General features: G+C 43.1%; 2 protein-coding genes and 1 long non-coding RNA gene across 12 annotated transcripts in view; 1 reads left to right on the top strand and 2 right to left on the bottom strand.

Moving 5' to 3' along the window:
• Window positions 1–12,022, bottom strand: part of BCLAF3 (BCLAF1 and THRAP3 family member 3) — a 29,296-nt gene extending 17,274 nt beyond the window's left edge. The window contains exons 1-4 of the mRNA XM_080576409.1: window positions 11,864–12,022; window positions 4,171–4,242; window positions 1,637–2,215; window positions 625–1,293 (exon numbers count right to left, since the gene is read on the bottom strand). Of these exons, the coding sequence (XP_080432535.1) occupies window positions 625–1,293; window positions 1,637–2,215; window positions 4,171–4,211 (1,289 nt within the window). The 5' untranslated portion in view covers window positions 4,212–4,242; window positions 11,864–12,022. The remainder of the gene's footprint in view (window positions 1–624; window positions 1,294–1,636; window positions 2,216–4,170; window positions 4,243–11,863) is intronic.
• A 1,068-nt stretch (window positions 12,023–13,090) lies between these two features.
• Window positions 13,091–21,071, top strand: LOC308187963. Its single transcript, XR_013945033.1, has 2 exons — window positions 13,091–17,834; window positions 18,282–21,071. It is a non-coding gene; the product is annotated as an uncharacterized lncRNA (long non-coding RNA).
• Window positions 19,907–24,778, bottom strand: part of MAP7D2 (MAP7 domain containing 2) — a 79,194-nt gene continuing 74,322 nt past the window's right edge. For all 10 annotated transcript variants that reach the window (XM_080576399.1, XM_080576402.1, XM_080576408.1 and 7 more), the window contains 3 exons: window positions 23,959–24,145; window positions 22,088–22,366; window positions 19,907–21,511 (listed from right to left, as the gene is read on the bottom strand). In XM_080576399.1, the coding sequence (XP_080432525.1) occupies window positions 22,117–22,366; window positions 23,959–24,145 (437 nt within the window). In that variant the 3' untranslated portion in view covers window positions 19,907–21,511; window positions 22,088–22,116. The remainder of the gene's footprint in view (window positions 21,512–22,087; window positions 22,367–23,958; window positions 24,146–24,778) is intronic.

The following is a 24,778-nucleotide window of genomic DNA, read 5'->3' as shown; positions in this document are numbered from 1 at the left end:
CCCCTTTTTCCCCCCCCATACAGCTGACAACGGGAATGCTAAAGGCAACCACAAGCACTACATGCAAGACAGAAACATACTCCACTACTTTTGGGTTCTGATGCCTCAACAGATTGCCACTTCATTCCTTACAATAATAACAATCCAAAAACCTTCAATCTTTTGACAGTTTTATTGGTCTTGATCTTGAACATCTGAATGTGTGACTGAGACTTATGCAATTTAAAGGTTACCTGGTTTTCAAAAGAAATGAGGAACTCCTCAGGTAGCCAAAAAAAATGCCATCACATTCCAGAACAAAGGACTGGGCATGTCTGCTTTTTTTTTTTTTTAAATAATATATTTGCTTATAATAAGCAACTTTAATTACAGTTTGTATCGGCCATATCTGTTCTTTCCACTCGCTACTACATCTCCACGAAATGAACTAGTGTTTTATTTCTTAAATAGAAACAGGCTATGACCTTCCAGTCTGAGCAAGTCAACATTTTAAACATAGTAAAATTAAAAAGGTACAACCTTAGTTCATCCTTGTTACCTCCTAAGGAAACACTTGTTTCCTCTGATATTCACGAACTGTAAGCATACAGGAAGAAAGAAGAACAGGTGAGGGGAAAGAAATACCTGTACTTGGTCACCATTTTCTTCATATCCACTTTGATTGTGAGATGCTCCCTCCTACAGTTGACATCTGACATTTTCACATCTGAAACAGTATGACTTGAATCATGCTGGCTACTGGAGGAATCTACTTTACTCCTGAGTTCCCCTTCTTTCCTTACTCTTTCCTTCTGCTTGTTTTTAAAGGATCTCAGATCAACATCCATCTTGGAGGAGTTAACGCATGCATTGCAGCCCTTCTTTGAACTATATTTAACAGGTACTTCAACATGCCCTCCTTCTTCAGTCTGTCTCGCTCTTCCAGCACTAAAGTAATCTAGCTCTTTGCTATTCCAGGCACCCTTAGAAGAACCGTATTTCTGGTCTTCCTGCTTCACATACTTCTGAGCTCTATCATCTGAGAAAAACTTTTCCCCATCTGGATGCCTGCGTCGTTTGTGACTGTATTCATAGGCTATCTTTGTGACAGAACCCTCCGAGTACTCCCTTTCGGCCGACCGGTGAGACTGGGCACCCAGATTTCTTTGTTCCTCCTTTTCTTGGTAGGGTGGAAAAGAACGTTCTTGCTTCCACTTGGAATTTCTTGCTACTTCTCCACCGTCATACCTCTCCATTTCCTTAGCCCTGTTAGACGCGTGCCCATATTCTCTGTAATCGTGATCTTCAGGATACCTGTGTTGACATAAAGCAATTTACACTTGCACTAGAGAAGAAAGCGAGAACTTATATGTGAAGAATGTTGGACAGCAGAATGCGTGCCAAGTTAACCCAAAATCCCTCACGCCAAGGTACGGATGTGCAGGGGCTCTTAAGAGGGAAATAATATCCTTTCATACTCTAGCCATCAATACGATTTACTTAAAAGACAAATACTTCACTATTACCAGTCGCCCATAATTAAACTACAAAGTGGCAAACGTGTTTCAAGGTGGTTATCTTCAACTATAATGAAAACAGACTTTCACTTGAGGCTTTACACCACAATACCCAGGTTTTAATTATTTTATTCCTATACCTCTTCTGTAAAGAGCTCCTTGACGTAAATTCATCAGACACTCTTCTGGGTGACTGAACATACTTCTCTTCATGTAACCTCTGGTGCCTCAAGTCATCTTCATGCCATTTTCTTTCAAGTTTACATGGAGCCCCTAATGGTCTATGAAAAGGTTTCATTCCTTTTTCATTTCCAGCGACTTTGTAGTGATCAAACATGTATCTATCTTCTGTTCTGTGGTGGTAAAATGGCCGATCATGCTCTTTATACGGCATTTCCGAGTATTTTGGTGGTAACGGGCATCTCCTATTGCCTTCAGTTCTTTCTGATGAATGTGTTCTGTAGGGTTTATGACCATAAGCATCTTCCATGAGAATTCTCTTCAGGTTTGGCGAAGGTGATCTACGTTCATATATTCTCTGGTGGTTATTTCCATGAGGTGCAAATCTAGAATTGCTTTGTCCGTATTTTTCATCATCTGTTCTCCAAGGCATAGGTTTCTTTGGGTCCTTACGAAAACTTTTATATTCACAGTCATAATTAATATGAGCATGCCTTTGCCTATGGTGCTCTGGACTCCTAAATGCTGGAGATAAGGACCTAAAGCAAAAATAAAATTCACTTTGAGTAGTCCCATAAAACTAAATCAACCTCTTAATGAGAGCATCTATTCCCTAAGGAAGTATAGTTCAGTACACAATTTTCATCAACTGGCAAGAAAATTTAAGAACATGACAAGATATTCAGTGTCATTTGTCCAGCTGGAATACCAAGCTTGCTTTCAACCCTGTTGAAATTGTTAATAGGAAAAAATACCCGCTCAAAATATCGGTAAGTCAGTCATTTTCCTCTGCTGACATTTTTTCATTTAAAACTAAAATTAGTCTCATGTATATGAAGTTTCCACTACACTGAAAACAACTGTTACACATTTTCACACTTCTCAAGCATTCCCTATCTTTTTCAGTGCCAAGAGAAAAAAGGGGAGTGGAAAAAAGCACATGAAGAAATGCAAAAAAGTAAAAAAAATGCCAATACACACATTTTTCAGGCTTTCTTATCATGCCAAGAAAAGAAAAAAAGGTGTTGATTGAAAACATTATAAAAATATTCTACTTCAGATGTCACACAGGTAGACATTTTCCTGCAGAAGAGACAAAGTTTGAGAAAGACTTTTTTGGTCTTTTTGTGAAAGTGTGCGCATGTATACCTGTATATGCATGAACATATGCACTATTATTGCAACTTCAGCAGCTGAACTTTCAATAGCAAAGATCCACTCAATAACACCCTTCTCACCTTTGAACTTTGACCTACAGCTACAAAAATGAAGGCAGCTTAAGCATTTTTAGCCAAAATCTCCCTAAAGAAAAGCAGCACAAACCACTAGCAAGAACCTGAAAGTAATCCAAGCCCAAAACCAGATCAGAGTATTCAATTACTCACTGTACACTCTTGAATAAAAAGACTGAGAACTAGAATTTGAAACAATTCAAGTCACTTTCTTTGAGCACATATTGCAAACATACAATTTGGCATAACTATTTCCTCTGTTCCTGCAAACAGGTTCAAAGCCAGAGTGACAGATCTGCATTAAACTATAGCAGCTAACTACTGCTCACACCCATGCTGCCACCCCAAATTTTTTTTGGTTGTTCTGGTTAAGGCTAGCATTTTTACAAGAGCTCAGGCATTTCTCTGTCCTTCGCTCCAAGGACATATTGCCAATTATCAGTCTAGTATGCAAGTAGGTGGGATTTCTCTAAAAAACATTTCTCTGTGTTATTCAAAAAACTCCCTTTGTCACCCCAACCTAATTATTACATCTACTTCAAAAAAAAAGCAACCCAAAACCAGCAAAACAAAGTAAGGTTTTGTACTACATACTAATAGGTTTTGAAAACTTCAGGTCATATTCCAGCCTTCCAGCTTTAACACCTCAAGTTTGCATTGCAAGTCCTTAAATCTAGGCAGGTAACTTAACTGCCTGGAGTTGGCTGGATGTGCTTCTCGTGGCTTACGTCAGTGACGCATGCTACCATGCTAGTGTTGAAAAACAAGGACACTAACTCCCATGTTATTATTTTGCCTTATGTTGCAAGGCATATTTCACTGATCAGCCCCAAAGGCTCAGAAAGCCTGAGGTATTTGAACGGAGTATTTTTAGCAATCGATCTGCTGGCCCTCGCCCTGTAGGCCAAGAGGAAGAACAGGAGCAAGACACAGACATTAAGTTCACCAGGTGGTATTTGAGTAAACATAAGATTAACTATTTTGGTGCTTGAGTTCGGTACATCAGGCAATTCCAAGTCCCAAAATATGCAAGTTGAACAAGGTTCTTCACAAGACCAAAACCTTAATAGCTCCAGCTTGAAAAATAGTAACAAAATTATGATTTTGAAAAAAGTTGCAGAAATAGTTTGGGAAATCAATTATTTTGTAAAATATGATGTTCAGATTGCAGTTCACTTTTGCACAAGTTTTAAGTCTTCACTATAAAGCCCTATATAAGGCTACATTTCAGAGCACAAACAGAGTTATAGATAAATATTTACCTTTGTTTCCATCGTGGTGATCTTGATCTAGACCTTGTCATCTTCTCTCGTGTTTATATGAATTTCTTGAAGCTGTAAAAATGATACAATTCACTAATCTGACAACAGAATTCACTACAATTTGCAACAGGGACACTTGTTTTTAACCAGCACAATATTAGATGCTTTAGGGCTGGGGTGTGGCATATTTTTAGCAAGTTTTATTTTTACTTCTAGCTCTCATCTTAAGGCAAGTAACTTTTATCCTAATTACTGATCTTAGAAGGCAGTTTATTTTCGTTATAAAGAATTTAAATATTTGGCCATTGCTCTCCCTTCTTTAATGCTGTTAACATTTAAAAACAGCAGTGAATAATCACAAGCTACAGCAACTGAAAAAAATGCTGTATTTATTAGAGGCACTAAATGCTATAGATGACAGACTGGGAAGAGACAGCCAGTTTTAAAATCAAATTTACAAAGAAAAGTGTTTTTTTCATTATCACATATGCTGAACTTCAAGTTTGTAATATAGATCAATATTTTTACATCATTACAGACCTCCTGTAAGCTTTAACTGCTCCATAAAGTGGTAACTCGTATCATCACATTTCATCCTAACAAAACCACGTATTAAAGATTAATTTCTATACTTCAGTTGCTATACTATACTACGTAGACACACTGCTCTTGAATCCTGGAGGTAGTTTTGGGCATCCCTTCTCATAAAAGATACAGAGGAATCAGAAATAGATCAATACAAACAACCTGTCTTGCTCTTCTTTGCAAAAAGTTACCAGACGCTTGGAAAACAAGTAACGAAAGGATATACAAGCTCACCAGTAAACGTGACTGGCGAATCAGAATGGAACAGTTATTCATTATTTAGCAAACAGGAGGATTAAAACGGGGTGAGGTTATCATCAGTTAGCTAGGTAAAAGTTGGAATTTGGACCACATGCCCAAGCCTAAAACTCCTAATTACCACAAGATGCTGTAAAGGCCAGAAATAAATAGATGCAAAAACAAATCCATCATCAGCTCTGAAATTAATGAACAACCAGTCACTTGAAACTGGAAAAACATGCACAGGTCAACGTCATTTCATGCATGCTCCGGTATTTGCCCTAAAAGCTTGCTCACCGACCCTCGCGGAGACAGAGAACTACTCTAGACTGGCCGAGCCTGGCCTTTTTGACACTCACATGCACTCAGATCATTTCTTGTATAACAATCTTTTACCAGAAAAACTGAAATCAAAAGGACAGAAATAAACAGCAAGCTTTAAGGCTCATAAGAAACACAGAGAAGTAGACATGTGCCCGCATGCCTGTTCTCTCCCACCCCATGCTAATAGGTCAAATTAAATACTACCCCTTGCTCTATCTTATTTTTGTCTGATTAGATCATGGCTAGAACAGCACTACCTTAGAAGAGAACATAGAGCGTGTTTCTGATGCCTACCACCACAGATGGATGTTAGACAAACCATCCATAACCCACATATTTCAGGCTGATTCTGGAAACATTCGCTTCCTACTCATAAGCTGAGCATAATCTAACCAGACAATCATCTGCAAGATGTAGTAATAGCACAGTTCTAGGAAAAAAAATCTAGGTTTTTTATTATTAAGTCTCATGTTCCCTTAGAGTATTTGCTCCACAATGAGTGTTTCCCTGTGGCAAGGCATGAAGTTGTAAGCGTGAAGGGTTTTTTTGCTCCGTTATCTCTTGCAAAAGTACCCCAAAGACGACACATTGGTTCCTTGAAATTTCAAATATGAAGTATTACCTCTTAGATCCTAAAGGCATGTATTTGAGGACTGCGCAGCATGAACGTACTTTAGACCCTTTGTTTACTCTAAGACTGTACAGCCAAAGTTGAAAGATGCTCCAACACCAGTATTTGTATTAAACACTTTTCCAAAAGTGGTAATAGTGTGGCTGAAATAATTTCCTATTTCTCACCAGTACAGACACACCCTGTCAAACTGAACAGAAACATGAAACTGTCAGAAACATGAAAACACACCCCCAACAACAGAGATGCACATCCCACAAGCTCTGAAGATCCATCGCTATCATTTTTCCTTATAAACTAAGTGACAGCTTTTAATATGCCAAAGTCTTGTTTTCTATCTTCCCTTCAGATCTGAAGTTTATCCTTCATTTTAGAAGGAGCATGGAAACACCGAAAACACACAGTGCCATTAAACCCCACCCAACGCTTCACACAAACTAATATAATGCCAGGACACCATGCCACAGATCAGTCAAGCTGGAAACAACGGAAGATTTCTTATTCTTTCCAGTCCAGCTAAACAACCTTCCTAGCAGCATGAGAAGTATTATGACAGCACGTCTAGATCTTGCCTCAGGATAAACAAGATGACTGTAACTTTCAACGAAGACACTCCTTTTTCCTAGTGGAAAGAAAGCGTTCACTTGTTTTATTGCACCTCCTAAGAAGTGACCCAGGATTACGAGATTTTCTCACAGGGAGACTCAAAGGTGCAACACGCAGCACGTGAAGAGAGCGGACGCTCAACCCCAAACAAAACTCCCAGCATAACACCAGAAACTACGTAGAATTTGTAAGCACACTGCTAAATTCACGTTTAAATCACCTCACCTAGATCAGCAATACAGATCCAAGCCAAAAGAAAGCTTTCCATAGGATGGTACCAGGCACCAAGCCTGTCTATTGCAGGATTATCTGAACCATGTGGAGGCCCTACAGCTGCCTCATCAGCCACCCAGATGCTTCCTAAAGGCCAGCTCATTTTGAACCAGATATGCCAGGACCTTCTGTACTCTGGATTCTGAATTTCACCAGGTCCTCCTATTGCTCTCTATAGGACGCTGTCACTAAAAAAAAAAAATAGTGTTTTGCACGCTTTCATAACCAGGAAGTAAGCTTATAGGTTCCCAGTGCTCCTCACATTTGTTGCGTTATGACAATAAGTGACTCATTGAAGGAGTTATCAGTAACTGTGCTTAGGTGGTTTTAATATTAATAGGAAACGCCACCTTTTCCTTGACTTTTGGAATTGAAATCTGACAGCTTCTCTCTCAGGAGAAACTGCCTTAAGCCTGCTGCCAGCCCCCCCTTGATTGTACCTTTTGGAAATCAACACTTTCTTGTAGTTTCAGGGACCCAGAGGAAGTATCTTGAGAGATGTAACATGAGAACAGCCAGAAATTGTTTGGGATACATCGACCAGAACACACATTCTTTTGGAAAGGTTATCAACTTCTAAGAACTTGCTTTTCTGAATGAAACGATCTCCAACCTCTTTGGTTTTCTCCAGCAGTAAACAAAAGAGTGACCACAACCATCTAGCTGAACGAAGGGGAAAAGGAGCCCTGGATAATGCAAACCGTCCCACAGCAGTGAGCCCCAAACAGCTAAAACCTTACAGACAGAACACAGCTGGAGCAGAAGTTAACTCCTCTGTAAACAGACTGCAAATATATGGGCTGCTTCACATACTTCTGGGTGCCTTCCATCATCCACAATAAAGATGACAAGAAACCCCACGCTGGAAAGGCGAAGAGCAATTTAACAGGAGTAGTGCTCACCACCACCAAGTTGCTCTTTAATTGTCATTGTCCCACGTGTAAGGGAGACATCTCTTGGCCCTTTGTAAGGGACTGCCTGTCACTACAACTGCCTCCCAAACCTTTTACAAGAGGAAGGGCTAAGCAAATATTTCATAAGTTGGGTCACACAGCAGTCACAGACAGATGCTGACCCTCACTGCAAAACCTACCCAGCTCACTATCCTTTCTCTCTGCTCTGGAAGCAAATGGGAACCTGCAAGCTTTTCGTTTGACTATCTTCTAGGCTGGGATCAACCAGAAACTGCAAGGGATGTGCCAGAGCATGCACTGCTGCGGTGCCTGTCAAGAGAGAAACCAGGACCTGAGAGTCAAAACCAAGACAGTCAAGTAATTGCCAGAAATACAATCAAATTAGAAGTTCAGCTGCAATCCAGTTTGAAGAGCACAATACAGAAAACCATTTATCATATCCTCTAACAAGAAGCATAGGACTGGCAACTTTTCTAGTAAGTTACAGGAGCAGAGTCAAAGCTTGTCAGACGTGAACCCCCCAGCTACTGCCCGAGCAGGGCATCAGCCTTGTGTGCTCCTCTTGCCTGCTGGCCTTCCAGGCGTACAAGCTCCCTTGACACTGCCTCTGAGGAAGGAGCCGAGCTGTGACACACAGCCCTCCTCCCCCGGGCACTGCTGCGCCACGTGCCTCGCCGAGGTGCTAGGTACGTACAGCCAGCTCAAAACCTTATCTGCATAAACCTCGCCTCCAACAACAAGTGCCCAGGGAAGAGCGTACGAACAGACAAACACCTCCCTGCAAAACAGCTTTCCCAGCCGCGACGGGACCTCGCACGTCCTTTAGCTCCGTGCTTCCCAGATGGCTCGGGCACCGCCACCACAGGTGCTGTGCTGGGCCACAGACACCCATTTTCCCCCCCAGTTTCTCTGCTGAACACCTCCAATCCCCCAACTCCTGATTTGTACCCCCACACACAGACTCCAGGGTGTCCCGAGCTGTGCCTCAGCCTGGCTGCCTCCTGCTCCCTGCCTCAGATCTCCCCTAGCTTGGAGCCAGTGGCATGGGGACATCCACCACGTGCACAGGGCAAAAAGGGTCCCCAGCCAGCCACCACCAGACAGGTGCCCAGTGACAGCTCTGCCAGCAGCACGCATGGGGCACGCTGGTGCCACGACCAGCCACATGTGCTGATTGAAGCAAAAGAAACTCAGCTGAGGGATCTCTAAAGCATTTACTTTCATAGGCAATGTATCTGGTAACAGATCTAGGCAGAAGATCTAGATTCTGATTTCCATCTGCAATTTCCTCATCGCTCCCATATTTGATTAGTGCTCTGTTGGTAATACAAATCCCTCCCCCTGAGCTTTTGTCCCTCTCAGAGAGCCTTCCACATCTCCTGGGTTACGCTGGACTCGCTGTAGCACCATGCCACATGAACCAAGTTTCCTAGGCCGGTCCATAGCGTCTCCCCATGCAGCCATGGCAAAAGGATTGAGAGGAAGGCGCCCGGTGGCAGCGGGAGGCAGCAGCACAAGTCAGCACTCCCACCAAACACACCACGCCGTCAAACCACCACCCCAGCAAAGCTCGCTCCGACTCTTCAGCTTGCTTGCCCATCTCCCTGCCAGCAGGAGCACGGCTCCAGCCTCCCAAAGGCTCAGCCTCTGCAGCTTTGAGGATGTGTTCTCTTTCTCCTATTTTTCAGCTTCTACCCTCTTCTTAGAGGCATATGGGAGAAGGCAGGCTTTATACAGGTTGATCCTTGGTATTGAGCTACATTAGCAGATGGCTGGGCCTCGTGCTAGTGCTGAAGCAATCCCATGCAGGGGCAGCATCCAGGCCTCACTCCCCTCTACGTGCTATATAGGGAAAAACAAGAAATAAAAAGAAAACACATTCACACAAAGTATTGTTCCCTTCCACCCACAAGGATGAAGACCTATTACTGGAAGTACAATCCCAGCTGAAGTTTAGAGGCTCATTAAGGAATATATGAGTTGCACGAAATTCCTTGAGATACAGAGAAAGTATTCCCCTGCCCCTGTGTATTTGAACAAAAGAATAAAAATATCCAAGCAGATCTACTGAGCATGTAACTTAAGCTCAGTGTGTTCTCATTTAAAACTAACCCATTTAATGACACTAATTAGCAGACAATGCCTCACCTTTGTAGAAAAACAGATTACAATGCCAACTTGAAAAGACTGAGCTGGGTAAGACTATACCACATAATAAATTACGGATTTCAGTCTCAAATCAAAAGCAGCGTGGCCAGCAGGGTGAGGGAGGTGATTCTCCCCCTCTGCTCTGCTCTCTTGAGACCCCACCTGGAGCCCTGCGTGCAGCTCCGGGGCCCCCAGCACAAGGAGGACATGGAAGTGTTAGAACAAGTCCAGAGGAGGGCCACGAGGATGATCAGAGGGCTGGAGCCCCTCTCCTATGGGGACAGGCTGGGAGAGCTGGGGCTGTTCAGCCTGAAGAAGAGAAGGCTCCAGGAGGCCTTACAGCGGCCTTCCAGTGCCTAAAGGGGGCTACAGGAAAGCTGGAGAAGGACTCTTGGTCAGGGACAGGACAAGGGGGAACGGTCTTAAACTGAAAGAGGGTAGATTTAGGTTAGGTATAAGGAGGAAGTTCTTCACTCAAAGGGCGGTGAGGCCCTGGCACAGGTTGCCCAGAGAAGCTGTGGATGCCCCATCCCTGGAGGTGTTCAAGGCCAGGCTGGATGGGGCTTTGGGCAGCCTGGTCTGGTGGGAGGTGTCCCTGCCCTCGGCAGGGGGGTTGGAACTGGATGGGCTTTAAGGTGCCTTACAACCCAAATGATTCTGTGAAATAAATACTTGAACTATAGGTCTTTAACACGTGGCTATGACAGAGCCTTAAATTTCACAGTACCATCCCCAGCCATTTCTGCCTCCCAGGTCCTGAAGAGATGTCAGAAGCAGGTTAGAAATCCCCACCTTCATCGTATTAATGTTTAAGCAAAAAAAAAAAAAAAAAGAAAGAAAAACTGTAATAACTTCTTGCCTACCGAATGCCATCCGACACGCACAGACCCTAACAGAGACCTTTGCCTTCCCATCGTAAACCACAAAAGGAGAAAAGCAAAAGAAATCTCTACACTCAGAGCCACCAACACCGCCACCAGGAAGCCGGGAAGCCCGAGGAGCCCTCCCAGCCACAGCAGGGAGCCCGGCCCTGCGGGAAGGCTCCCGGGGCTTTTCCTCCTGCCCCACGGAGCCGCTTCCAGCCGGGGCAGGAGCGGGACGTGGGCTGCGCTCCCTGCTGACAGGTGAGCGCCCACGAGGCGGGCGGCACGGCGATGGGGCCCATCTCACCTCCCGTCACCTCACCACAGGCGGTGAGGGAAAGTCGGCTGGGCCGCTCTTACAAAAGCGGCGGCAGAAATACCAGTTATTTCGCTAAGGGCAGGTGTGGAGGAGGACAGGGACACCCGTTGAGACAGCTGTTTATCAGGATGGCAGGGCGTGCCTCCGGAGGAAGTTAATTAACCTCACCTCATCGCCACCACCAATATTTAAAAAATGCCAGAAAAATCCCGATAGCTCCTCGGTAGCCCTTCGGAGCGGAAAGATGAAGGCTTGCGGGGGAAAGACTTAGTCACGCAGTTCTCCGCCCGCCTGTGCCCAGCCCTGGACCAGCCGCCGCGCAGAGCCCCGGCCGTGCCTCGGCGCCTTCCTCCCTCCTCCTCCTCCTCCTCCTCTCCCCAGCACCCAAACTTCCAGGGGAGCCCCGCTCCTCCCGCAGGCCCGCAGCCGGGCGGGCAGCCGCGGCTCCCGGCGATTTGAGGAGCCTTTGTCTTACACCCTGCTAACTCGGGCACGGGCGGCTCGGGGCGCTTCGGAAACGCCGCAAAGCCCCGGCGGTGCGCGGAGCCGAGACCGACGGGGAGGGGGAGGGGGGACGGCGACACCCCGGAGGCCTCCCGCTGCCCTCCGTGCGCTGCCCCGGGACTCAGAGCACGGGTCCCACCGAGCCAGCACGGCTCAGCACGGCTCGGCTCGACTCGGCTCAGCGCCTCCCTCCCTTCCTCCCTCCCTCCCTCCCTCCCGCAGCCCCGCGGGGCCCGGGGCCGGGCCCTCCCGGCCGCTGACAGCACCGCGCCGCCCCGGCACTCACCGCCCGCAGAGCCGAGCCGAGCCGAGCCGCTCCCGGAGCCGCCGGGCCCCGAGCAGGTGCCCGGCCCCGAGCAGGCGGGGCGGGTCCCGGCGGCCCTGCCGGCCGCAGCTGCTCCCCACGGGCGCGGCGGCGGAGAGAAAGGGCGGGCGGGGAGAAAGGAGGGGCGGGCGGCCCGGAAGGGGAGGGATGGGGCGGGACGGCTTGGGGCGGGCACACGGGGGCCTCCCCCTCCACACCAACACCGCCACACACCGCCAAAATAAATTCGAGGCTGAAGAGAGGCGCTGTCAGTGCCCTGCCTTGTGTCCCCCGGGCGTTTGTGAGCCTGATCGGAGACGCAGTGCTGTGCTCGATCCATGGCCTCACAGGCCGTGAGGTGGTTATGTTATGTGAGCTGTTTACGTTCACTGGACAAAGGTTACTTAATCTCGTAACCTCCTGACTAAATTTACTTCAGAGAGGCGGTCTTGGTTTCCTTGTGTTCCCAATACCAGCACATGCTGCTGACTTTGGCAGTCCTTCAGACTTTGGGCTGGCACCTTCCTGCCCTCCTTTTACAGGACTGATCCTTCAGATCTCCGTTTTCTTAACCTTGGCAGAGTTGCTGCACTCAGGACTGAGGGATCCCTCTTTGTAGCTACGGTTCTTCAGTCCTTTTTAAACCAGCTCAAACACGAGGAAATTTCTCCTAATACCTGACCTAAACCTCCCCTGGCGCAGCTTGAGGCCATTTCCCCTCATCTTAGAAATATATATACAATCATTCAGGTTGGAAAAGACCTCTAAGGTCATCTAGTCCAACCTTTAACCTAGTACTGAAGTCCATCACTAACAATTCTCATACAAAATAATTTCAAGCATCTTCAGCAAAATGCTTGGAAAATTTCATGTGGAAAGCATAAAAGTACATGATTATTTTTAAATTTGGTAGTAGTCTTTACAGTTAAATGTGACCGCAGAAGATCTACTGAACCATATGATACAGAAATCCAGTCACAACTTTCACTAAATAACTCCTGCTTCTTCTGTGCCTGGCTGGTATTTTCATTAACAAGAGCTCGGGGTGAGAACTGGGCAGAGCAATCTTCAGGTTGAGAAAGTGAGACCAGTCCGGGTCGATGCTGTGCACCCACACTTTCCCAAAGAAACCTGGGCCCCCAGGGGCTCCCACAGCTTTCAAGGCTCCACCAGGTTGAGTCTGGCACGCCTCTCATGACACACAGGGTGATCACTGCACAGCTTCGTTCCCAAGCCCAAGGAATGGAACTAATACAAAGCGATTTGGTTTTATTCCCTGCTGTGGCTGGCGTTATGGTTTGCCTGCTCTCTAGGTGTAGCGAGGTGAGCACTGCCCTGATACTTAAGTATAGCCAACCCACCACTATGTGCATATGGTAAACTTACACATTACATACACTATCCAGTACTTCGTTATTAACCTCTTGATTTGAATTCCACTCAGAGAATTTCCTCACGAGCCATCATACGCTGGTTGGAGTTAGATGATCTTCAAGGTCCCTTCCAACCCAAGCCATTCTGTGATTATCCTGATGGGTAACATCAGGCATATACACAAGGGTCTCCGTGGTAGGGGCCATGTAGTCCAGGAAAATAAGAAATTAAACACACTTTGCAAATTAAATTAATATTCAAACTAGTGCCTATTAGGAGTTCCCCAGCATGGTTATTCTCCATCCCTAAATTGTGAAGGCTATTCTATTGCACAAGGCTTGACAATTACTACTTATTAAGACTAATTATTTTAATCTATTTCCATGTTTTTTCTAATTAGGTATCATTAGAATAGAGAATAGCTTTCATATTCCTTTAATGTTTAATTTAGTAAACATTCCCTTTGGAAACAGTACGGCTGTGGTTTGCATGCTAAATACTTGGAAATTACGGATGGAAGTAAGCTAGAATTTGAAAGCAGAAACCGTCAAGAGATAGTAGATAGACTTTACCTATCTGTTCTTACAAGCAGGCATTTTGTTTTCCACATAAAACTTTACTATTGGAGCCAAACTTTGCTGAATGCTATGCTAATTTAGAAAAAAAAAAAAAAGGCAGAAATAAAACTTTCCTCGATCCTTGGAGGGTCAGGTCCAGAAGCCTGGGCTTTCCCATGCTGCCAGGCTCACCACCACAGCCACCATTTCTGCATACCTGCTCTCCGCCAAGGTGGACTAGATAAATGAAATTAAAAGCTCTTTGTAGGGAGCGGGTTAGTGTGGTTGCCTTACACAGTTCATTTTGGTGTGTGTAGACAGAGCCCGCAGATGGTTATACCTGAAGGAGAAACAGCACATCGGAGCGGTGAGAGAGGATCTGCTGCAGCAAACATCTGCAAAGGGAAGATTCACCATCAGGAACTGTAATGATGGTTTTAGTGGCCAACCTCTCTTAATATTTAAAGGGAAATCTTTAGTTTGTACTTCACTGTTTTATTATGCCTCCTGATAAGACTTGTGTGGCCTCGTTAACTTTGATCTCCACTTTTAGAGCAGTTTCATGTTTATGTTTTCTTTTTCACTTCTCACCTACCCGTCCCTCAGCACAAACATTCCTTCTTGTCTTTGAGCTACACCAAAATATTTTTGCCAAACCACAAAGCACGTCTGCTGCTTTGAAAAAAAAAAGAGAGAGAAAAAAGAGTAAGCTGCCTAAGTCTTTGCAGACACACAACACGTTCGCTTCTTCTAATAATAAAAAAAATAGGATTTCTGTCATTGAGTGGAATAAAATTAGCTAAACCTCCAAGCTCCCAGCGAAGGAGTGTCAGCTGTTTGTCTTCATAAAAAACTGAGATACTGGTGCTTAGGTCAACTCCTGAGGTTACTCGTCAAAATAACTTTAAATCTGAAACACCTCATCCAGACAAGAATTTGGTCCAGAATAAAGTAAAAGACCAGATGTGGTGTTGTAAGAGCTTTGTTCAACAGCTTTCTGGAGAACAGTGGTATTTTTTTCCAGTCGAGGCTCAGAGCAACAGATAACAATTCCCTCTTTAACTGAGGAAATAAGCCCCACATTATTTAGCTCTGAAACTTACGGAAAGCTGCAAAGCCATCGTTTAATTAAAACCTGAAGGAAGGCGAGAGGCTGACTGGCTGCACGCCTGGGCTCCGATAGTATCACCAAATTACTCTTTAAAGAGAGCCTGTAGCGAGGCTGCAGCCCGGTGACGTACGGATGCCTGCGTGTTTTATTTACAAGGTCCTCGCGACTTTCCTGTAACGACACGCAGAAGCTGCGCCGTTGCCGCAAGGCGTGCGGCCTGCGTAAACCTGGCTGGATTTTTGCAACTTAGCAGCGAAAACAATTGCTATGCATGAATTAATACCGACACGTGACACAAGTGCAGGTAACAAAACCTTACACGCAGCGGCTTTGAACTAGGCTTAGCGTCCCTGTGTCAGCTGCCGACGGGCCTGGGGAGGCCGCTGAGGCGCAGGGCCCAGGAAGGAGGCAGGCCGAGGAGCCCCTCTGGTGAAGCAGCCGGATGGGAAGTCTGAGGAGGGAGCGGTTTCAAACAGTACAGCTTGACAGGAGGTTGTGGCACTACCCATACTCACCTCTCTCAGTAATTTTAATGATAATCACTTGTAAACGCACACAGCATCCTGGCGTTCTTCAGCGACGGGACCTCCAGCCATCCCTCTTCCCCCTCCCGCCTTCCACCAAGTTACTCGCTAAAGCCACCAACAGTTTCGTTTGTTACGGGGCACTTTCAGCCCCAAAACATAAACTAACCTCTTTAAAATTTAGGTTAGAAATGCAACTTGCTTGCCGGAAGGAAAGCAATGCTGACGCAGTCTTCAGCTGGGGAGGTTTTATCCACGTCCGACCAGGCCTGTGTGGATTCATTGCCTGTGACAGCGGAGCCTCGTTGCTGTCTCAGACGCACTACTGCAGATAGGCAGTCTCCAAAAAACCTCTGATCTTTTGTCTCTCTGCCAGCGATGGTGTGGACAGTCTTTGTCCAGGAAACTGGAGAACAAACTGCTTCCAGCAGTAGACCACAAGAATTTGTATTCTCTAGCGTTTATTTGTTTGAACTGATAAGAGGTTTAGGAAAAGAAGAATGAGAGTGAAAACTTCCTTGTCTGAGATCTTGCAGCAGGAAAATCAGGAGTAACTCCACAGTACTTATTGGTATTAGACCTTCATAGCTCTGCATGTTTACCATGCTAATAATGATATTTCAGAAAATGTTGCCATCTGTATTTTAAAAGAGAGGTTATTCTGAAAAGGGAGGAGTGAACATAATATAGTGTTGTCATAGATATTACCGTGGTACTGCTTACTGTGCTGCTCATGTACTGAATTTGGTGAGTGTAGCTGTTATTTATAGAAAAAATGAGGAAATCATGCCAGAGTAATTTCCTTGATTGTAAACATATTTCACACCCATTACATTTTTTCTCCAGCTATGTAATTTAAGGTTCTCAGGCCCACTCCTGTACAGTGTCAATCACCTACAATTGCCACTGACTTCAAGCAATGCTAGAAGATGCAGGTGATAATGCATAGCTTGTGGTTTGAGTTATTTATGTAACTATTTTAAAATCTTAGAGCAAGGACTTCATAGAGAACAGCACATTGCTTACCTTTTCTTTCTATTCATTGAATCTCTCCTGAATAATAGTTGTTTTCTTCTCTGGAAATCATTAAGGCTTGATTTCAGGAGGGATACACTTCTATTTTTGTAAAGCTCCCAAGTGAACTCCACGCACTAGTTTCCAGAGCATTTATTTTTATCCTGAGAATTGCAAGCGCCAAGTAATCATGCAGCCCACTAGTTCAAAAACATTACTATCTCAGTCTTGAATCATTAGAAATACTATAAACTGTGTTATTGTACTTTAGTACTACAAGCTGGAGAATGAACAAGGTAACTGAGATGAAAACAAGAGTCAAAAATTACTCAGGTGGTCAAGAAACCATTTTCTTGTATTTTAGGTAATTATTTTAAAAGCTTAAGCATCCTTCCTCTTACTGTTTCTGCCTGCAATTTTAAGGGCTTTTACACTTAACATGTTGCTACAATAGATGAGTTAAATTGGCCAACTGAGTGAACAACAGCACCTAATTTTCATCTGTGAGAGATAACAGTAAGATAAATGATGGGATAAAGAACTGGGGAGAGAAGAACATTGTGGCTTGCAGTGTCCTGGACTGATATTGCGGCCACTAAAAGCATAACAAAAATGCATTTTAATATCTCAAGGTTCAGATTATTTTTAAGTGTACGTATATATATGTATATATTCTGGAAAGTGAATGAACCTAAAAGCTGTTTTTCTTAAGATTAAAAAATAAATAAATGCAATCACAATACACATTCTCCAGGTTTTGGCGTAGTGGCCCAGCAGTTACTCAAAACGTAGTATTGGTGCTGCAAACCAGTGTCCCAAAGCGTCAGGTAACGGACATTTATATAGGCACCAGAGGTCAACAACCACTCTTCACGTTGGTTTTGGTGGCAACCAACAGCTTGAGCAGCATTCCTCTAAAACGAGATCAGGGGTAAACAGCTTTTCAGTCTCTGCATTGTTCGTGCAGAGGGACGGAGAAGGGAGAGGTAAGGACGAAGTCCCACACATCGCTACAGCAGGTCAAGCAGCATGTCCCCACCAATTAGTTTGTGTGCTGCTTAAATGACAGTCTTGCTCGTTTTTCCAGTGCAGCATTTGGGAAGTGGCTTAAAGAAAACAAGAAATAGACCTCACAGAGTAAATCACTGGCTCCTGAGTATGAAACCGCTTGTATTTTAATACCCTTTCTACAGGTAAGGAACAAGCAGGTAGTCACAGGAGTGACCTTAGAGGTGCTACTGGCAAACCCTGCTCAGCAAACACCACTGGAAGAGACCAGGGTCCCTTCACCACAGGGGCATCTGCTCAGTGGTCTCACCTGCTGTCCTGAGAGCACAGAGCACCTTCTGCATGTCAGTCAGCTTAATGAGAAGGTACCTGCTAGGGATGTATTTCACGTTTTGGGTTTGGAAGGGCTTTGGCTGAGATGGGAAGGGACCGCAGCTTAAGCCCTTTGTGGAAGTACATCTGCTGGGGCTTCCAGGCTGCTTCGCAGCTCCAGAGCTGCCCTGGCATCCCATGCTCCCCTCTAACCAGCCACGGCAGACCAAAGGCTGCCACGCCACCTCGGGCACATGGGGTTGTGGAGAAGCAAAAGGGCTGCAGTGCTGAGGCCTGAAGTACAAGCCTGGTGGCGGCAGGGGCGCCTGGAGTGGCCAGCCACCCGAAGAAGCTGCATAAAGCTAACGAGGCTGGGAGCTAACGAGCAAAGAGTTGCTTTTTGAGAGGTGGCAAAGGGAAGACCAACATCCCACCAGCCGGAGTAGCAGTCTGTGCTATTCCTGTTGCTTTCTCCAGACTTATAATCTGTACAATTACAGGAGAGCGGATGATTCCCCCACTCCTAGCCCAGTATCGCTAGATGAAAATGCAGCCTCGGGGTCCGGATCCGCCCACCACCGATGCTGCTTCATTTTGAAGTGAACACACGTGGAGGCCAGGAGGGCTGCTCGAGGCCTTTGCCGAGGCCTGAGACAAGCTTTGGGTGTTGTTTCCCAGAGCAGTACCAAGGAAAATGCTCATCCTAATCAGGGAGTTACTGCAATGCCCAATTACCTTACCTTTATTTATGCTTTAATAGTTATACTAGTTATTGAAAATAAATCTGGGAAAAGACAGTAGCAGTGTCAGATTCTTCTTGGTGCCTGAGATAGCTACATTTGCGTTATTTCATCATGCTGTATTAGCTCTACGCATTACTAGCAAATATTACGTGCCAGCCCAACTTTGTTAACAACTTATTTTTTCATTTTAGTAACGTGCTTTTAGTGTTTTAGTCTGAGTTCTGTTTCGGTTGTTCTCTGACACTCATTCCTGTTTTGCAAATCACTTTAATAAAAGTATACTGAAAGAAAAATCCTTTCATCCATTCATGAAAATCCGTTTAAGGATCATTGCTCTAGTCTTTTCTTGCTGCTTCTTACAGCTTGATCCTCAAATGCTTTACAGCAGCAAAACTCTACAAAGGACGTGGATGAATCACTAGTGATCTTTCACCACAGTTCCAAGGCCACCAACAAATTAAAAATAAAGCTCTCTGGGCAGATGTGAATTACAGCAGCAAATATTAATATTGATACAAAGGATTTGTATCGCCTAAAGCAAAAGGTGGGAGCAATTTAACCCCTCAACTAACAGTACTTGCTCCAGATGTTCAAACGATTCTTTAAGGTTTCATTTGAAAGCAGATATAAAAGAAAATACACATGGCCCTTCTTTATAACTATGGACCTACCATATGTCCTTTAATCCTAGTAAACAACTGAGTGGACAGATCACATGAATGATTCAAGAGTTACTAAGAGCAAGATGAACTGTCACTACAGAAAATATTAATATACTTCATTATAAAGTAAAATTTCTAATTTTTTTTAATTTTCACCAAAGTTATGATTTTTAAAAATGTATTTGCAGAAGGTTTTCCCCCACATTTCACTAGAATACGAAGAACATTAATACTGCAACTCCAAGCAAGTTGCTTTCCAGGTAGCAGCACGTGCATTTAGCTTGGAGAGAAGTGGAGCATTTACGTTACAGGTACCGTTACAGAACACGTCTCACACACTCAGCAGAACAGTGTCTACTGGCCATGGCTCAAGTTCTCTTTTCCTCATTTTCTTTGCCAGGTAATACCCCAGAGAGCTGAGGCCTCACACTGGTTTGTATGCCGTCACTAGCACTTCGGGTGCCATAGTTTGGAAGCCCTTACCTTATGGCTTTTCTACCACTGGCCTACATTTATTCTATGTACTGGCAAGACCTCAGAAAGCAAATTAGTGTATGGCAAAGGAAACAATGGTGAAATGTTTTAAGGCTCTGAAAACTCCTTCATTTACTATTTCTGAAGAAGCCTGTGAACATCTCAGCACAAATTAACATGTAGGTATTTTTAAATTAGCCTTTTTTTTTTTTTTGCAAGGATTAAAAGAAAGCTAAGAAACAAAAGTTAAATTCGTAAAGGAAAATGTATTTCACCTTTATACATGCTATACATGTCATGCAAATAAAGAAATCTACAGGTTATACAATGACACCATAAAATATCATGTGACATTTGTCAAATACAACATATCACAGCAAACCAAATGGTTTTGTTTGTTTATTGTTTAAGAAATAAATGTAGGACTAATTTGGAAGACACAGTACCATGCTACGGCTTACTGCACAGTCAAAAGAAATTATTTTTCTGAAGTACACCAACATAAATAGCTGGATTGCTGTAGGTATGCTTCCTGTATACATCGCACATAATTTCATTGGTTACATCCCCACTGCTGGCTTTAAAGAGCGCAAGAATGGGTCTACAATTGAGCTCAAGCTACATTTTGAACTCCCTTGCACATAAAAAAAACAAAACAAAACCCAAGTTTTCACTTCATTTTATGTTAGTTTCCAAAGTGAGATGTATTTATAATTTATTTATATAAGGAACCGGACAAAAGTGTCCTCAAAGCAGCACATAGTCTAGCATAAAGTTATCATAGTTTACCAAGAGAAATAAACGCTGTATGGCATGTAACGTCTACACATTATACATCTTGATGTGAATTCTTCCATACAGATGCTTATAGGATATTAAGTAGGCTAGCAGTGTCCACCATGTGTCTCTCAGCCTTGGTATTTCTGCTGCAATGTTTGGATATTATTTTGCTGCTGACTGTACCTTGTTTTGTTGAGCCTCTAAGGAAGACAAAATACTTCTCCACATGACAGCAAGCCTGCTGGTATTTATCAAGTGTCCGCATCCTCAAAGGTTAACACGTTATCTGCCCCCCGACATACTCATTTGCATCTACTACAGTTATACTATATGTATTAAGGGATTATACTAGGCATTTTGCCTACGTCGTTCACAGGTGTTACACAAGTATGTTTTTAAACACATAATTGATAGTCGCTCCAGGACTGTAAGTATTGACCAATAAGTGCCACTAGTGACTAAAACTGCCAACATAACCGCAACGTGATAACTTCCACACTCCACAGTCAGTAAGAAGGCTCTTACAATTCCATTAATTTTGTATTTTTCAAGCCTTTTCACTTATAGTTTTGAATTATACACCCGCATATATGTTGCCAATAATTCCTTATTAAAAACAAAAAAAAAGACAGGCACAAAACTAAAGTACAGTATATTATTTCATTTCAATGCACCGTGGGCAAATTTCTTCACTATTTACAAGAAAACGACTTCTAAATAGATGTATGATAAAATTAAGGAAGAATGATTTTAAAATAAAATGCACAAGTAAAAATCACAGTGAAGTGTTCAGATGGATTTTAAATTAAAGGAAATTTTAAGTGCTTTACTAGCAGCTAAAGCTCAGATTCTAATGCATAGTCTTCCCTGAAACCGTCCAGGTTCTAGATCGCTGTTTGCCACCAAAAGCAGACAGTTATTCAACATATTCCCTGGGAAGACGAAGTTATATTCAGCTCCGATTATTTGAAATCCAGTGTTCAAGGGCTGCAGAAGCTTTTCCAAGTGACAAGCTCATATTTTACCGTCAGTAGCATCACAGGGATATATATCCTCCACAGATCGCCACCTCTGTCAATTAAAAAACAAGAGAAGAAAACCAAGTCAGCTATGCAAGTTACATGACCTCAGTTCTGTAATTTAGAATACACTCAATAAAACTAGCTGTGGAAACGTACTTTGAAATTGTCATTAAAGCCTAGCATTTTTTCCCCCACATTGTTTGTCAGCTTTCCAGGATAAGTGATTCTACATCATGCTGCAAGTCTTTACAGCAGCAGAAAAAAGCAAGCAGCAACGATACTATTTTCTAGGTTGGCCCCACTCTTAACTGTTTTCTTTATGCTAATGTGCTCCGAAGACTTACAGGAAAGGTATTTTATTAATGTCGAAAATGAGCAGCTCTCTTCTCACTACATTCTGAATGGAAAAAGGAAATGTTTCAATTTACCAGATACTTTCAGTTGCTATGATACATGCAGTTTACATATAATGCCCATTTAAAAAGAGCTGCAAATGTGAAAGATTGTGCTACATTTAAGTATCTAAGAGACCATATGTGAAGAGAGGAAGAAAGCTGGTGTTTACAACTGCTCTATCTTCTCGGAAGCTCATAAGTAATCACAGCAATTTATCACAATACTGTACCATTTCTTGTTCTGCCAAAAGCGAGGTTGTCAACAGATGGAATTAAGTGTATTTTCCTGTCCTGGGCTGTTAAACCCCTCAATCAAGTTTTTGTTACAGTCATCTAGGCTAATGGTATCACTGGACGTCTTGGAGTAAGTAGCTTGGCCTGTGAAATCCAAGAGATCTTCAAGAGCCTTGGCATTACTTGTCCCATTTTGGTCCAAAGAAACACCGGGCATGAGTTCATTCATGGGTGAATATTCAGGGATAGAGATGAGTTCTTCTTTTGAAACCGGGCTATAGAAAAGATATATGAAAAGATGATGCAGAATAGCAGCTGTGTAAATTTTCATTAAGCAACAAATTAATCCTCTGACCATCTAAAACCTACTACTTATCTTAGGGCCAGCTGCAGTAAACCTTTACCTAGAATGTGTCCCAACCCAAACAAAGAGAGATTATCCTGTTCAGGAAGAAAGGTCACAATTTATATTCCTTAAAGATTAAGGTTTGTGGTACCTGTGGGACATGAACATTCATTCCTAAAAAACACATTTCTGGTAGTTTACTGAACTGAATTTACTGACCGCTCATTTCAGCGCCTGCACCCTTCCATTACCTAAATATTAATTGCATCTCGCAAATTATTGTCCTACTCCTGCAAGTACTTACTTAAAGCACTCACACTTCACAATTTAAAAGATATTTCTTAATACTTTGCAACATAGTTCAGACATAGAAACGCCAGAATTTAATTTAAGCAGCGTTGCAATCAGCTGATGCTTTACAGAGACTACAACAGCAAGTACCTTTCAGTTTAGAGAAGAAAAGGCAGAACCTTTGTGCATCAGATTCAGTAAGACCAAATCCAGGTGGTGCTCAATGGGTTTAACACAGATCAAAGAATATAATTTACCTCAGTGGCACTGAGCTGTAGAATTTGCTGCCAGATGAGGTCATGGAAGCAAATATTATCAGCAGGTTGAAAAAGGAGTTAGATAAACACATGAGGAACAGACTGATCTGTGGATATTAAACATGGCAACGCAGACTTCTACCCTCCAGCATCCCTAATATAACACTTCTGTGTGGTATTGGATTGCAGGAAGTGGTTAGGCTCAGGTGCTCGCCCTAACTAGATTTTCCTGTTCATACTTGCTCAGACAGAACAATGGCTTAGGTGGACTTTTGGTCTGGCCCAGTAGGGCACTTACGTATTTATGCAGATTTACTGGAAATATGTAAACCGTATGAGAGGTTAATTTACCTTGTTGGTTAATGAAATGTAGTATAAAAGTTTCATGTTTAAAATTCAGAGCTAGCTTTCTCGTAACAACCTTAAATTACCAAATTCCTTCTTTCCTGAGTCCTTCAACCAAAATCCAACAGTATTTAATACGTAGGAAGTTACTTACTCATTCTGATAGACTTGTTCCAATACAGTACTTAAAACTCTGAATTCATAAATTTACTTTATTCTGTTTGTATGGACAGAGAAAAGCTTATGCATCATAGCTATACAGTCTTGATATAAATAAAAAAATAATGGTGGCATCTGAATAATATCTATAGTAGCTGTTTTCACAGTAAGGTGTTCTGGGATCTATCTGAAAGGTTTGGGAAAATTTGTATGGAATCCATACAACAGTGGTAGAAAGGTTTTGAAGTTCCCCCACCCACAAATATGTGAGAGTGAGATGAGGGTCAGACTCATCTGAAACAACCAATTTGTATCTTGACAGAAGTGGAATACACCACAGCTGACACCACTATCCCGATGCATTGTGGAGTAGGTGAGAAGTAAAGGAATAAGTATTAGCAAATGAAACACGCAACTGTATGGGTCTAATACAAATTTCACTATTTCTATTTGTAGGTATGTTCTGTACCTCACGTCCATAGACTGAACCTCATCTGTTGAGTCTTCCATGCTGTTAGATTTCCCATCAACAGCTTCCAGCTGAATAAGTCCTGGAACTGACTTTAGTCCATTAGCAACTACATCTTGTGAAGGGACTACAGAGGCAGCACTTTCTAAGCTTTTATTTTTTAGGCAGGTTGCCAGTCCATTGATCTCTATAAAAGAAGGTTAGAAATTATGACAGTAGCAATATCTTATTAAATTAGTTTTTTTAAAAAAATCAGAAATGCTTTTAAGTTACAGAGTAGGAAGGAGGACTGCCAATGAAGTAGGGATTCAGTTTCATCTATGACTCACACTGTACTTTCAATCCTCCTTTCCACTCTAAAATTGTGCTTTACGTTACATCTTTTAATGAAACAGGAAGAGAATGTATCATCTTTTACACCATTTACTAAAAGCCCTCAACATAGGAAAGTAAACAAAACATAGATAAATGCCACAGCTATTTTTTTAAATTAATTCTTAAAAATACGTGTTGTTTTCACCAAGTCAAATTAAATCTTATTTTCATCAAGACTCTCAGCAATGCTATAAAAAGCTTGCAAGCTTGGGTGCGTACTGAATTTTTTTTTTTTACCAACAGAACTCCAACATAGGTTGCAGCAGCCAAACCAATTAGCAGACTGGAACTTCTCATTTACAGAAATGCTATGTCAGATAATAAATGGAGAAGGAAATTTCTTCTGCTTCTGCTTACATGGCTAAACAAGGGTGAGTCCCCAGTCTGTAATGCTTGTGACTGACATAAACCTAGCTATTCTTTTTGAGATAAAAGCAAAGAACCT

Source organism: Anser brachyrhynchus, assembly GCF_964034855.1.
Source record: "Anser brachyrhynchus genome assembly, chromosome: 1".
NCBI lineage: Eukaryota > Metazoa > Chordata > Aves > Anseriformes > Anatidae > Anser > Anser brachyrhynchus.
Note: the sequence above shows the minus strand (reverse complement) of the source record. Positions and strands in the feature narration are given on the sequence as shown.